This window comes from Gekko japonicus, unplaced genomic scaffold (assembly GCF_001447785.1).
Source record: "Gekko japonicus isolate JY-2015 unplaced genomic scaffold, Gekko_japonicus_V1.1 scaffold1614, whole genome shotgun sequence".
Taxonomy (NCBI): domain Eukaryota; kingdom Metazoa; phylum Chordata; class Lepidosauria; order Squamata; family Gekkonidae; genus Gekko; species Gekko japonicus.
In genome coordinates, this window is record NW_015160259.1 from 160937 (window position 1) to 174605 (window position 13669).

Sequence of the window (13669 nt, forward strand, 5' to 3'; positions counted from 1 at the left end):
AGCTCCAAGCGACCTTCTGGAGAGGTGAGGGGACACATTCCCCAGATGAGGGTCTACCACTGAAAATGCAGAGTCTCTATTTGCCACCTGCCTCCGCTCTGTAGTCAGGTCCACAGAACACATGGTTTGCAAGGCCAAACTTACTGGACAGGTGGAAAGTACAGTGAGCTTTATAAGTTTGGAGGTCAGATTGGGTCTCTGTAGTTGAGGTGTAAAGCTCTGTTCCAAACTGGGCTGTCCACTGAATGTAGTTCAGTTCTGTATTTGAATACAGGAAGAGATTTGCCAGAGGCCATCTAGTTCAGCCTTCCGTTTCTTACAGTGGCCTCCTAGAGTCCTGGAAGGCTCAAAAGAAGAGAACATAAGAAGAACCCTACTGGATCAGTCCGGTGGTTGGTGTAAAGCCAGTCTGGTGTAGTGGGTTAAGTGCGCGGACTCTAGTCTGGGAGAACCGGGTTTGATTCCCCACTCCTCCACTTGCAGCTGACTGGATGACCTTGGGCAAACCGTATGTTTATGAAAGCAGCAGAGGGGCTGTAGCTATCTGCCATCCTTGACTGAAGCAGGGCCTAAATGTCTGAATCCCAGAGCCAGGAGGCAACATGAGGCGAAGGCCTCGGCCTCTGTGCCCTGGTTGCTGCCTGTCCAGAGGAACTGGTTGGCCACTCTGTGAGAGCCATTTTGGTGAGCCAGTTTGGTGTAGTGGTTAAGTGCGCGGACTCTAATCTGGGAGAACTGGGTTTGATTCCCCACTCCTCCACTCGCACCTGGCTGGATGACCTTGGGCAAGCCGTAGTTCTGATAAGAGCTGTTCTTGAAAAACAGCAGTTTTCTGTCAAGAGCTCTCTCAGCCCCACCTACCTCACAGGGTGTCTGTTGTGGGGAGGGGAAGGGAAAGGAGTTTGTAAGCCGCTCTGAGACTCCCTTGGGTAGTGATGGGCGGGGTATAAATCCAATCTCTTCCTCCTCCTCCTCTTCTTCCTCCTCCTCCTCCTCTTCTTCCTCCTCCTCTTAGTCCAGCATCCTGTCTCACACAGTGGCCAACCAGCTCCTCTGGAGGGCCAACAGCAACAGGGCATAGAGGCCAAGACCTGCCCCTGATGTTGCCTCCTGGCTCTGGGATTTAGAGGTTTAGTTTTTCTAAATGTGGAGGTTCCCCTCAGTCATCATGGCTAGTAGCCCCTGATAGACATTCTACATGAATCTGTCTAATCCCCTTTTAAAGCTGTTTATTTCTATGGCCATGACTACATTCTCCAGAGCGAATTCCACATTTTAATCACACGGTATGTAAAGAAGTATTTGCTTTTGTCCATCCTGAACCTACTGCCCATCAGCTTCATTGGATACCCCGAGTTCTGGTATTTTGGGAGAGGGAGAAAAATTTCTCTCTGTCAACTCTCTCCACACCGGAGGAGCAGATGCAAAATATCCCTCATCAGAGAAATATTACTGCTAAACATGAAGGTTACACTGGGCCACCTTGTCTCAGAGACAAGAAGCATCAGCAGCCGAATAATACAGAGCAGGATTTGTCTCCCCTTTAAGTGATTAGTTATGTCGTTTTCAAGAGCAGTTAATGGCCGCCTTTCCTTGATCCTGCTTTTGCTTGAAGGTCTTACCAGTATTTTCTCTTTTCCCAGAGATTGACGGTCCCCAGAACAAGTGTGAGAGAGAATCACAACACCGCCTTCTTGATGTAAATTATTCAGAGGAGAAACCTGATAAGTGCTTGGAGTGTGGAAGGAGCTTTGCTTGGAAGGGAGACCTTCCTGGCCATCAGCGAATCCACACAGGGGAGACAGATAAATGCCTGGCATGTGGAAAGAGCTTTTCTCAGAATTGCCCACTTAATGGTGATCAACAAATTCACACAGAGGATAAATCATATAAATGCTTGGAGTGTGGAAAGAGCTTTTCTCGGAGTGACACCCTAGCTATTCATCAACGAATCCACACTGGGGAGAAACCATACGAATGCTTGGAGTGTGGAAAGAGCTTTGCTCGGAGTTCACAGCTTACTAACCATCGACGAATCCACACTGGGGAGAAACCATATAAATGCTTGGAGTGTGGAAAGAGCTTCGCTTGGATATCACAGCTTACTAACCATCGAAGAATGCACAAAGGGGAGAAACCATATAAATGCTTGCACTGTGAAAAGAGCTTTGTTCAGAGTTCAGACCTTACTATCCATCAACGTATCCACACTGGGAAGAAACCATATAAATGCTTGGAGTGTGGAAAGAGCTTTGCTCGGAGTTCAGACTTCACAAAACATCAACGTATCCACACAGGGGAGAAGCCATATAAATGCCTGCAGTGTGGAAAGAACTTTGCTCAGATATCACAGCTTACAAACCATCAACGAATCCACACAGGGGAGAAACCATATAAATGCCTGCAGTGTGGAAAGAGCTTTGCTCAGAGATCACAGCTTACTGTCCATCAACGTATCCACACAGGGGAGAAGCCATATAAATGCCTGCAGTGTGGAAAGAGCTTTGCTCAGATATCACAGCTTACTATCCATCAACGTATCCACACTGGGGAGAAACCATATAAATGCCTGCAGTGTGGAAAGAGATTTGCTCAGAGTTCACAGCTTACAAACCATCAACGAATCCACACTACGGAGAACTCATACAAGTGCATGGATTGTGGGAAGATCTTTCCTTGGATAACAGCGTTCACTCTCCATCGACTAATTCACACTGGGTAGAAACTATATAAATGCTTGGATGGTGGAAAGAGCTTTGCTCAAAAGGCATAATTTATGCTACCCCAAATAATTCTTATAAGGGAGAAACCATATAAATGTTAAGCCATGCTTTGCATCCAAGAATTCGCACAGGGGGAAAACAGTACAAATATTTTCAGTGCTGGAAGATCTTCAGCCTAACCCCCTACCTTACTGGAAATCATCATATGTGCTAAATCAGACCCCTATTGTACAGCTGTTGGACTGGTATTTGTTAAGGTATGTTCAATTCTCACCTAGAATATTTGGAATACAGTTTACTAATAAAACATGAGTTATTTGTCCTGCCTCATGAACACATCTTTAGGAGGGGTGGGCACAAGACCTTTAGGGTTAATAGCAGGGGTCATTTCCTGCAGGAGCGCACAGGAGCGGAGCTCTGGCAGTAAGGAGCCCAGGGGGCGGGCACATGCAACAAGCCCCGCCCCCTGCTCCCATCAGCCCTCAGTCAGAGCAAGAAGCAGCCAGGTAAGTTGCAGAGCCCCCCCCCCCCGGCCCAAAACAGTCCAGTGGCACCTTTAAGACCAAGTTTTATTCAGGTACAAGCTCTCCCTCCTCTGCGAGGACAGATCTGCACGTCCCCCCCCCCAATAGCCAGCAATCCAAAACAGTCCAGTGGAGCCTGAGCGGTGGCTGTTGCCTTCTGATACACTTCCGGTGATGTCAGGGGGTGTGGCCTATGCAAATAGGTTATACTAATGAGTTATGCTAATGAGCTCCTGCACCTCTTTTTCTACGAAATGACCCCTGGTTAATAGGTTACATTGTTTAGGTTCTCTGCCCTCCTTGCTCTGCTCGTCATACTCCGTGATAGTTTAACTACTGAATAAGCAGTTCTGCCTCCTGCCAAAAGAGCAGCAGGGTATACTGGACAAACCTACGGCAAGAGCAATCATCCTTTACACCGAACTGCATCCAAAGTTGTATTTATAACAAACGTATCCCACCTTTCCCCCCCAGCTTGAACCCAACGTGGTTTATATCGTTCTCCTCTCCTCCATTTTATCCTAACCCCAAGTGTGCTGGAAGGTCGGTCAGGCTGAGAATGGGTGACTGGCCCAGGGTCAGCCTGCAGATGTGCTGGGCGGAGGTGGGAGCTGAACCCAGACCTCCTAGAGCCTAGTCGGGCAGGCACGCTGAGCACCGCACCACCCTGGATCTGCCAGTTCCTGGAGGTTGTTCTCTAAAGGAGGGGGGGATGTTTACGATCCTTCTTGGTTGCGTTGCCTACCTCCCCAGCATGGACGGAGAGCGTCTTCCTTTGCTCTGCTCTGCTACCGTTTATCAGGGCTCTTTTTGTAGAAAAAGCCCAGCCGGAACTCATTAGCATAATAGGCCACACCCAACAGCGGGAACTCATTAGCATATTAGGCCACACCCCTGACAGCACAGCTCATCAGCACATTAGGCCGCACCCCCATGTTACCAGAAGTGTGGTTATCCAGCCACACCCACCTTTTGCTTGTTATTCTGTTGACCTTGTTTGTTGTCAAAACCCAGGGCTTTCTTGTAGCAGGAACTCCTTTGCATGTTAGGCCACATGCCCCTAATGTAGCCAATCCTAATGAGTTTCTGCTGTTGGGCGTGGCCTGTTATGCTAATGGGTTCCTGCTGGGCGCGGCCAACTCAGGAGCCAGCCAGAACTCCGTTCCTGTGTGTTCCTGCCCAAAAATAGCCCTGCCGTTGATAATCACAGCAACCCTGTGAGATGTCCTGTCTGAGAACGTGACCGATCCAAGGTAAGCCAGCGACCTTCTCTGTCAGAATGGGGGTTCAGATCTGGTTATATGATCCAAGTCTACCCTTCTGACAGCTACAACACACGAGCTATGACAGGTCAGGGAAATGGCTAAATCGCCAGGAGGCTGTTGTAGCTTAGAAACTTTAGGCTGGCCCCTTCCAACTCTTATGATTCTGTGATAGCTTGTTGCAGATTAGAAATAGTTTAACCATTCCAGTGGCTATTATTTGTTGAGGTCAGTGGGGAAAAGTGTCTGAGAATGGCAAGGAAGTCCAAATTTAAGAACGTAAGAAGAGCCCTGCTGGATTAGACCGATAGTCCGCCGAGTCCAAGAGTGTAGCAACAGGGTCTCGGTTAATTGCTCTCAGCATCCCACAATTAAGAAGGACATCCTCTGGTATTTCCTTTTGTCCATTCTGAACCTACTGCCCATCAGCTTCACTGGGGCCCTGGTCACACGGGAAGTTTAGGCCCGGAAGAGGGACGAATCGGGGTCAAACAATTGGTGAACATATAATTCAAGTTCGTTACTCCCATTTGGTCCTTGCATCTGTTAAACGTCTTCATTATGCTGTATAACCATTGCTGCTCACACTATATATATGGACTGCTAACTTCCATCTCAATGCATCTGTTAGTCTTAAAAGTGCCACTGGACTCGAATTTTGTTCAGTGGCCAACCAGTTCCTCTGGAGGGCCAGCCACAGGGCATAGAGACCGAGGACTTCCCCTGATGCTGCCTCCTGGCTCTGGGATTCAGAGGATTAGTGCTTCTGAATGTGGAGGTTAGCCTCATTCACCACCATAGCTAGTACTCATTGATAGGCTTATTCTCCATGAATCTATCTAATCCCCTTTTAAAGCTGTTTATCCCTGTAGACATCCTCTGGTATTTCCTTTTGTCCATTCTGAACCTACTGCCCATCAGCTTCACTGGGGCCCTGGTCACACGGGAAGTTTAGGCCCGGAAGAGGGACGAATCGGGGGCGCAGCAAATGAGCGCGATCAAACCACAACATCTGGGAAGCGGCACGCACCCATCCCAGATCCGTCCCTTCAGCCCAGTAACGCCGAGCAAAAAAGAACCTAGTAAAGAGAAGGACTTACCTGAAACGCCACAGCAAGCGCGGCCGTCGGATCGCAGGAGCGCCTGTCTTCAGGAGCATTCGAGGCTCCCAGCTGAACTGCGCATGCGCACACATGCGCAGCCGGCTGCCTCATGCTCCCTTTCATGTTTTCCCCCACCGGCATCTGATCGTGCCAGGGCGCAACTGCGAGGCGGCTCACGGGATCAGTCTGATCCCGCCGCCGCATGTCTGTTTTGGTGCGGCTTTAAAAAGCCACACTTTGGCCGCATCAATCCCCCCCCCCCCCACCCTTTGGGACCACCCACCCCCCCCCCCCCCCCGTGTGGCAGGGGCTTGGATTGTCACAAGTTCTAGTATTTTGGGAGAGGGAGGGAAAAATTTCTTTTGTCAATTCTTTCCACCCCATGCATAATTTTATAAACCACTGTCACGTCCCCCTTTAGTTGACTCTTTTCTAAACTGAAAAGTCCCAGACACTTCCGCCTTTCCTCATAGGGAAGGTGCGCCAACCACCTCATTATCTTGGTTGCCCTCATTTGTACTTTTTGCAGCTTTGCAATGTCCTTTTGGAGATACGGTGACCAGAAGTGTACACAGGCAGAAGAGCTGGTTTTTATACCCTGCCCGCAGCCCTTCACAACCCGAAGGAGTCTCAAAGCAGCCTTCCTTTTCATGTTTTCCCCCACCGGCATCTGATCGTGCCAGGGCGCAACTGCGAGGCGGCTCACGGGATCAGTCTGATCCCGCCGCCGCATGTCTGTTTTGGTGCGGCTTTAAAAAGCCACACTTTGGCCGCATCAATCCCCCCCCCCCCCCCTGGCTGTGTGTCCGTCTTTCCCGAGCCAAGACAAAAATGTGTGAGCTGGATGCTAAAAAACTGTGAGCTAGCTCACACTAACTCAGCTTAGAGGGAACACTGCCTGTGAGGTAGGTGGGGCTGAGAGAGCTCCGAGAGAACTGTGACTGCCATTCTAATGTATTTGATAAAGTGTGCCTGCACACGAAAGCTCATACCTTGAATAAATTTTTGTTGGTCTTAAAGGTGCCGACTGGACTCTAAATTTGTTGTAGCGCTTGCCTCAGACCAACACGGTTGGCCTACTGGATCTGCCTTATACTGACTCAGCTTCAGCTCGCAAATTAACAATGCAGCCACAGTCACAGCTCCCATCAGCAGTGGAAAGATATGTTAAAACAGTTCGCTTAATAGATGAAACAGTCTTTACACTCACGGGCTGTGGGCAGGCCTCGTTGAAGCCATCGGCAATAAAACTCGTAACTTACAAAGATAAAATGACCATTCATAAAAGAGGAAGCTGCAGCTTTTCACCAATCGTTCCTCGCAGCATATTACATAGCCGAGTCAGCCCAGGAAGGCGATCTGGGCCGTCTTCCAGGACAATTTCTGGTGCGTCCTGTAACCATAATAATCCTGTCTGACTAAAGCTCCCTTTAGATAACGAAACCTTGCAGCCGCTGGTAATTACCACGGCACGCAGCCTCCCCTCCTAAAGGTAGAATCCTGCCCAAACTTATGCTCTTTTCTGATGACTGGGGCATAGCAATTTGTAAACTTCATTTCTCTCATCCCTTACAATGCTGCTCTACTGGTGAGCCGCAGCCCCTTCAACCAGCCCTTTCCGTTCAGAGGGGTGGCTGTTTCTCAGCTTAACCCACCACACAGGATCATGTTGAGACTAAAACGAGAGACCGTCACTCAGCTGGCTTCGTGTGGAGGAGTGGGGAATCAAACCTGGTTCTCCAGATTAGAGTCTGCCGGTCTTATCCACGGCACCATACTGGCTCCCTAGGGATGAGTTACGGGGTGAGTAGTGTGCAGATGACGCAAGGTTATGGTGAAAACCAAGGCTGACTGTGAAGAGCTCCAAGAGGACCTCCACAGACTGGGCGAGTGGGCGACAACGTGGCTAATGAGGTAAGTTAGGCAGCAGGTGTGTGACTGAGCCAAAGCCACTGAGCAAGCTTCCACAGCAGAGTGGGGATTCGAACCTGGGTCTTCTGGATCCACTAACCACTGCACCATTCTGGGTCTCAAACAGAACAGAATAACATTGGGGAGTGGGGCACACTCCAAGTCCATTGGCAACAATCATTCACAATTCAGATGTCACAGAGACATTCCCCCCCCCCCCCCCCCCCCGCGCAGTGCCCGGGAGGAAGAAGAAGAGATTGAATTTATACCCCGCCCTTCACTTGGAGTCTCAGAGCGCCTTACAAACTCCTTTCCCTCCCCACAACAGACACCCTGTGAGGTAGGTGGGGCTGAGAGAGCTCTTTCCATAACTGCTCTTTTTTTTTTGTAAATAGATTTTATTAATTTTAAACATTATAAATACAATAAACAGTAATTCTTAAAACATCAATACAATAAGAAACGTTATTTTTTATATCTTTTACATAGTTGAAACAAAGATTAATTTAAGTCTATTATATACTTAAGATATCTTCTGATATTTCTTTCTGAGATTGTAGATAGTCCAATATAGGCAACCAGACAGAATACCATATTTTGCTTTTTTCATAAGATACATTATTTATAGACCAAGTGATTGTGTCCATTAGATATAGTTGCCATATTTTTTTAAACCAAATGCTCGTAGAAAAATTATATTCTGATTTCCAGTGTTGCGATATTACAAGTTTTGCTACATGTAATAGTAAGGCTATTCTAATATTATTTAATGAAGATATCTGCAAATCCTTTCTAGCATTTAATAAAATTACTTCAGGTTCAAAAGGTAAAGTTACTTGCGTAATATGTTTAATATTTTCTAAAACATTTTCCCAAAAAAACTTTAGAGCAATACATCCAACAGTCTAAATATGTTCCTCTGACATCACAATTTCTCCAGCATGCAGGGTTTACATTTTTAATATGTGCTAATTGGACTGGTGTTAGATACCAAAATGTTAATATTTTAAAATTTTGTAAACGGATTGAGATCACTTAAGATTTGTATTAATACGTATTCCATATATCACTCCATGTGTCGTCTTTTATATGAGTATCCAACAGTTTGTTCCATCTGTTTTGGTAAGTCAGAGGTAGTCTACCTTTTTTTGTGCAAGTATCTGAATTAATTTAGATATATTTCCTTTTCTAGTATTTTCACTCTTATTGATTAGCTGTTCAAAGTCTGTTAAAGGTTGTTTAAATATTTTTTCTAACTGAAGATATTTGCCTAAATGAGTTATCTGGAGATATTGAAACCAGTCTAATGTTGTTTTTAACTTATTGTCCAGTTCAGTCTTTTCTATAATTCTGTTATTTATTATCAAATCAATTTGGTTATCTTTGCTGTTTTCCAATTTTGGTAATTTTTGTTATGCAGACCTGGTAAAAACCAGTGTTGCCCTATAAATGTCCTAAAACGTGAATATTCTGGTACTAGATTATTCCTTAAATTATCCCACACTTCAAGTGAAGCTTCCAATAATTCGTCTTGTTCTGTTTTAATCTTTCGTGTTTTTTATTTTCCCAAATTATTTCTTGCAGAGTATATGGTGTAAAAAAAATCTTCATGTATTGCTGTCCAATTTGGAGCTGATTCTGTTTGTAACATTTTTATTATCCTATTTAAATGAATTGCATTATAATAATCTTGTAGATTTGGTAATTGTAGTCCTCCTAGATTACGTTGTTGGCAAAGGGTATGTGCACTAATCCTGCCTTTTTCTTATTCCACAGAAATATTAATAGTTTATCTTGCCATTGTTTGATGATATTTGTATTAATTTTGATAGGTATTGCTCTAAAAAGAAAAATAAATGTTGGGAGCAAAAACGATTTTATCAAATTATATCGATCCATAAATGAGGGTGAATATCTGTCCCATTTTGTTAATTTTTTGTTAATCTCTTTTAAAATTTCTTCGTGATTATATTTGAGTACTTGTGCTATAGTGGCTGATAATTGTACTCCTAAATATTTTATTAATGTATCTGACCATTTATAATTATATGTTTTTGAAGGCTTTCTTTTTCTTTCACAGGTATATTTATTGGCAGTATGATTGATTTTGAAACATTAATTTTTAACCCTGAAATTTGACCAAAATTTTGCAAGATATTTTGTAATTTTTCTAAGGATTCCATTCCAGAATTGCTCTTTCAAGGACAGCTCTTGTCAGAACTCTGGCTTGCCCAAGGTCATCCAGCAGCTGCAAGTGGAGGAGTGGGGAATCAAACCCGGTTTTCCAAGATTAGAGTCCACACACTTAACCACTACACGAAACTGAGACTGAATGGGTAGGTGTCTGTGTGCATAACGAGTTTGTTCCATAGAAAATATGCTGATATATTTCTTTATATTTTGCAGTGGGTCTCAAGTATTACTTGTGTATCAATGGACTTTGAGAATTACAATCATGTTTCTGGAGATTTCTGGGTGCTGCTAAAGGAATAAGTAATTCAGTGTTTAGTGGGAGTTACATGATAACAGGAGCTGCGGTGGCTCAAGTGGTTAAGACGCTGAACTGCAGGCTGTGGAAGGTCGGTAGGTTAGGTAGAGAAGGGGAGATTTGGCCCGGGGTCACTCAGCCAGCAGAGTGAGAATACAAACCTGGGTCTCCCCACATCAATCTGCCACTCTGACCGCTGTGCAGTGCTGCCTCTACTGATCTGTAATGTTCCAGAGGTGTTGTAATGTAATACTCAGTTTCTCAAACGAGTGTATGCCTGTCTGTTGGTCCACTTAGGAGTCTTGATCCTGGTTGTGTGGTGGGCTAGTTGTGGCAAAATGGTAGGGAAGCTCAGTATTTCTGTATACAGTTGTAGGGGCTTTATTGCAATATGGTATGGCCTGATATTATGTTCTTATTCCAGTGTGGGGTGTGTGTAGGGCAATGGAAGCTGAGTGATAGGGTCTCTCCAAGTGATTGCCAGAAGTGAGATGCGTCCTGGTCTTGTGTCTTACAGATAATCTTACAAATAGTCCTTTGCATTTATATCATGCTTTCAACTTTAAAAGGATCATAATGCTGATTGTGTGAACTTAGGCAAATCACGAGAGGTAGCGCAGGAAGGGTTGCATCAGTGCTTAGTTCTTGTGGCCCTTTCTTACATGCCCAGGGAAATGCTGATCGCCACCTTGGAGGTGCACCTGGACTCAAACTCAGTTCTCACATCTGTTAACTCTTGCATTTGTATGCTAATTGTGGCAGAATTTTATTCAAGACTGGGCCATTTCTGTCTGGGCTTTTTCTATTTCTGTATAGCGGCTTGAATTGGATAATATGTCTCTTCCTAGTTCAGCGATGTCCCACAATGCTTTGCAAGCTAGTTGCAGTGTATTCCTTCTACTAAGCACATAGGCTTTCTAAGCGATGTTACCCTACAGTTGCCGTTTTGCCAACAAGCACCGCTTACATTTTTAGAAATACTGGTGCCAGGCAGATGCCATAACACATAGATATATGAGTGAGAGGCACACTATCTCCCCATCCTTGACGAGGAAACAGTACTGACTGACCTGATAAATCATATTGAGGGCAAAAGTTCATATTATCTACATAAGGTGGGCTGGATTTTGTCACGTCTGGTAAATTCTTAATTGACATTGGTTCCTATAGGTGAGTGAGGTTTAAGAACATAAGAGATGCCAATGTTGGTCAGGCCAAAGGCCCATCCAGTCCAACACTCTGTATCACACAGTGGCCAGAAATACCAGGTGCCATCAGGAGGTCCACCAGTGGGGCAAGGACATTAGAAGCCCTCCCACTGTTGGCCCCCCCAGCTTCTAGGTTTTGGTCCACAGTCCAGGAATATTCCTCATTTTCCCTGAACTGTACACTATACTAGGTACTGGGAATTTCTATATGCTATGGGGTCTTTTTTTGTTAAGATACTGAGTATTACTTGTGTATGGTTTTAAGGATTAATAAATACGTTTTGTTTAAAGCAAATGTTCTCTCTGTGTTTCTCTCCCTCTGGAGGCCTGAGTTCCCTAGCCAGTCTCCATCCCTCCACAGAAAACAACCCTTATGGTGTTGGAGATCCCAGGCAGAGGCCTGGACCTCTAAAATCCCCCTACACTAATGTACTGCTATTCACAGATCCTTTGTTCAGTCGCACAGTCGAGTCCGACTCTTCGCGACCCCATGGACAAGATCTCGCCAGGCCCTCCTGTCTTCCGCCGTCCTCTGAAGTCTGATCAAGTTCATGTTCGTTGCATCGATGACACTGTCTAACCATCTCATCCTTTGCCGTCCCCGTCTTCTTTGACCTTCAATCTTTCCCAGCATCAGGGTCTTCTCCAGTGAGGGCTCCCTTCTCATTTGGTGGCCAAAGTATTTGAGCTTCAGTTTCATTATATTACCCAGTCACTTAAGCGACTTGACTCTAACTAGCCCTTCCTGGCAACTAACCCCCACTTCCTATATGTAATGGTTGAGGACCTCTTCTTTCACTGTATCTGAGGAAGTGTGCATGCACACAAAAGCTTATACCTTGAATAAAACTTTGTTGGTTTCAAAGGTGCCACTGGACTCAAACTTTATTTCACATTTTATAATAAGCTGTATCCCAAATATTTTAGCACAGAATTCAATATGCCTTAACCAATATCAGTTCAACACCTGCATAATACAGGCCTGAAGTAGCACAAAAACTCCAGATGATGATGCCAGTTAGGTTGGGCTTGAGGCTAAAGATCTACCAGTACTGGAAACACTTGTATGGTTTCTCTCCTGAGTGAATTCTTTCATACAGAACATGGCTTAGCATTTATATGGATTCTCACCTGGGTGAATTTTTAGGTGTACCTTAAGATATGCCTTTTGAGGGAAGCTCTTTCGACAGTCCAAGTGTTTATTTGATCTCCCACCCCATGTGGATTCGTTGATGAGCAGTTAGGCTGTCACTCCGAGCAAAGCTCTTTCCACACTCTAAGCATTTATATGGTTTCTCCCCTGTGTGAATTCGTTGATGATTAGTAAGCTTTCCGCTCCGAGCAAAGCTCTTTTCACACACCAAGCATTTATATGGTTTCTCCCCAGTGTGCATTCGTCGATGGTTAGTAAGCAATACACTCTGAGCAAAGCTCTTTCCACAATCCAAACATTTATATGGTTTCTCCCCTGTGTGGATACGTTGATGGACAGTAAGATTTTCACTACGAGCAAAGCTCTTTCCACACTCCAAGCATTTATATGGTTTTTCCCCTGTGTGCATTCGTCGATGGTTAGTAAGCAATGCACTCTGAGCAAAGCTCTTTCCACAATCCAAGCATTTATATGGTTTCTCCCCAGTGTGGATACGTCGATGGATAGTAAGAGTTCCATTCCGAGCAAAGCTCTTTCCACACACCAAGCATTTATATGGTTTCTCCCCTGTGTGGATTAGTCGATGAGCATTAAGCTGTGAACTCACAGCAAAGATGTCTCCACAATCCAAGCATTTATATGGTTTCTCCCCTGTGTGGATTTGTTGATGAGCTGTTAGGCTGCTACTCTGAGAAAAGCTCTTTCCACACTCCATGCATTTATATGGTTTCTCCCCTGTGTGGATTCGTTGATGTATAGTAAGGTGTGAACTCCAAGCAAAGCTCTTTCCACAATCCAAGCATTTATATGGTTTATCCCCATTGTAGTTAAGTTGATGGGATTTAAGGTGTGAACTCAGACCAAAGCTCTTTCCGCATTTCAAGCATTCATGTGGTTTCTTCCCAGCATCGTTTCGTTGATGAGCAGATAGGGTGTCACTCCAAGGAAAGCCCTTTCCACATTCTAAGCATCTATATGATTTCTCCTCTGTGTTGATTTGTTGATGAATGGCAAGGATCCAATTCTGAGCAGAGCTCCTTTCACACTCCAACCATTCATGAGGTTTCTCCCCTGTGTTAATGCTTCGGTGTCTATCAAACATGTTGGATTCAGCACCCTGAGGAAAGGATTCATTCCCCCTCTTCCATTTTGTTCCACTGATGCTTTTCTGCTGTTTTTTCTCAAGTAGGTGGTGTTGTGGTTCTCCTTTGGACTTGTTCTGGAATCCATCACCCTCTGGAATAAAGAGAAAAGACACTTAAGTCCTTCAGGCAAAAGTGGAACCAAGTAAAGAAGG

The 13669-nt window shown here is 45.0% G+C and overlaps 2 protein-coding genes across 2 annotated transcripts in view; one reads left to right on the forward strand and one right to left on the reverse strand.

The window, feature by feature from the left end:
- LOC107113387 (zinc finger protein 420-like) overlaps nt 1–2940 on the forward strand; it is a 49009-nt gene extending 46069 nt beyond the window's left edge. Inside the window, exon 9 of the mRNA XM_015414715.1 lies at nt 1938–2940. Within this exon, the coding sequence (XP_015270201.1) occupies nt 1938–2722 (785 nt within the window). The 3' untranslated portion in view covers nt 2723–2940. The remainder of the gene's footprint in view (nt 1–1937) is intronic.
- Nucleotides 1–13669, reverse strand: part of LOC107113378 — a 201440-nt gene that overhangs the window by 119097 nt on the left and 68674 nt on the right. Inside the window, 2 exon segments of the mRNA XM_015414705.1 lie at nt 1683–1690; nt 12479–13270. Of these exon segments, the coding sequence (XP_015270191.1) occupies nt 1683–1690; nt 12479–13270 (800 nt within the window).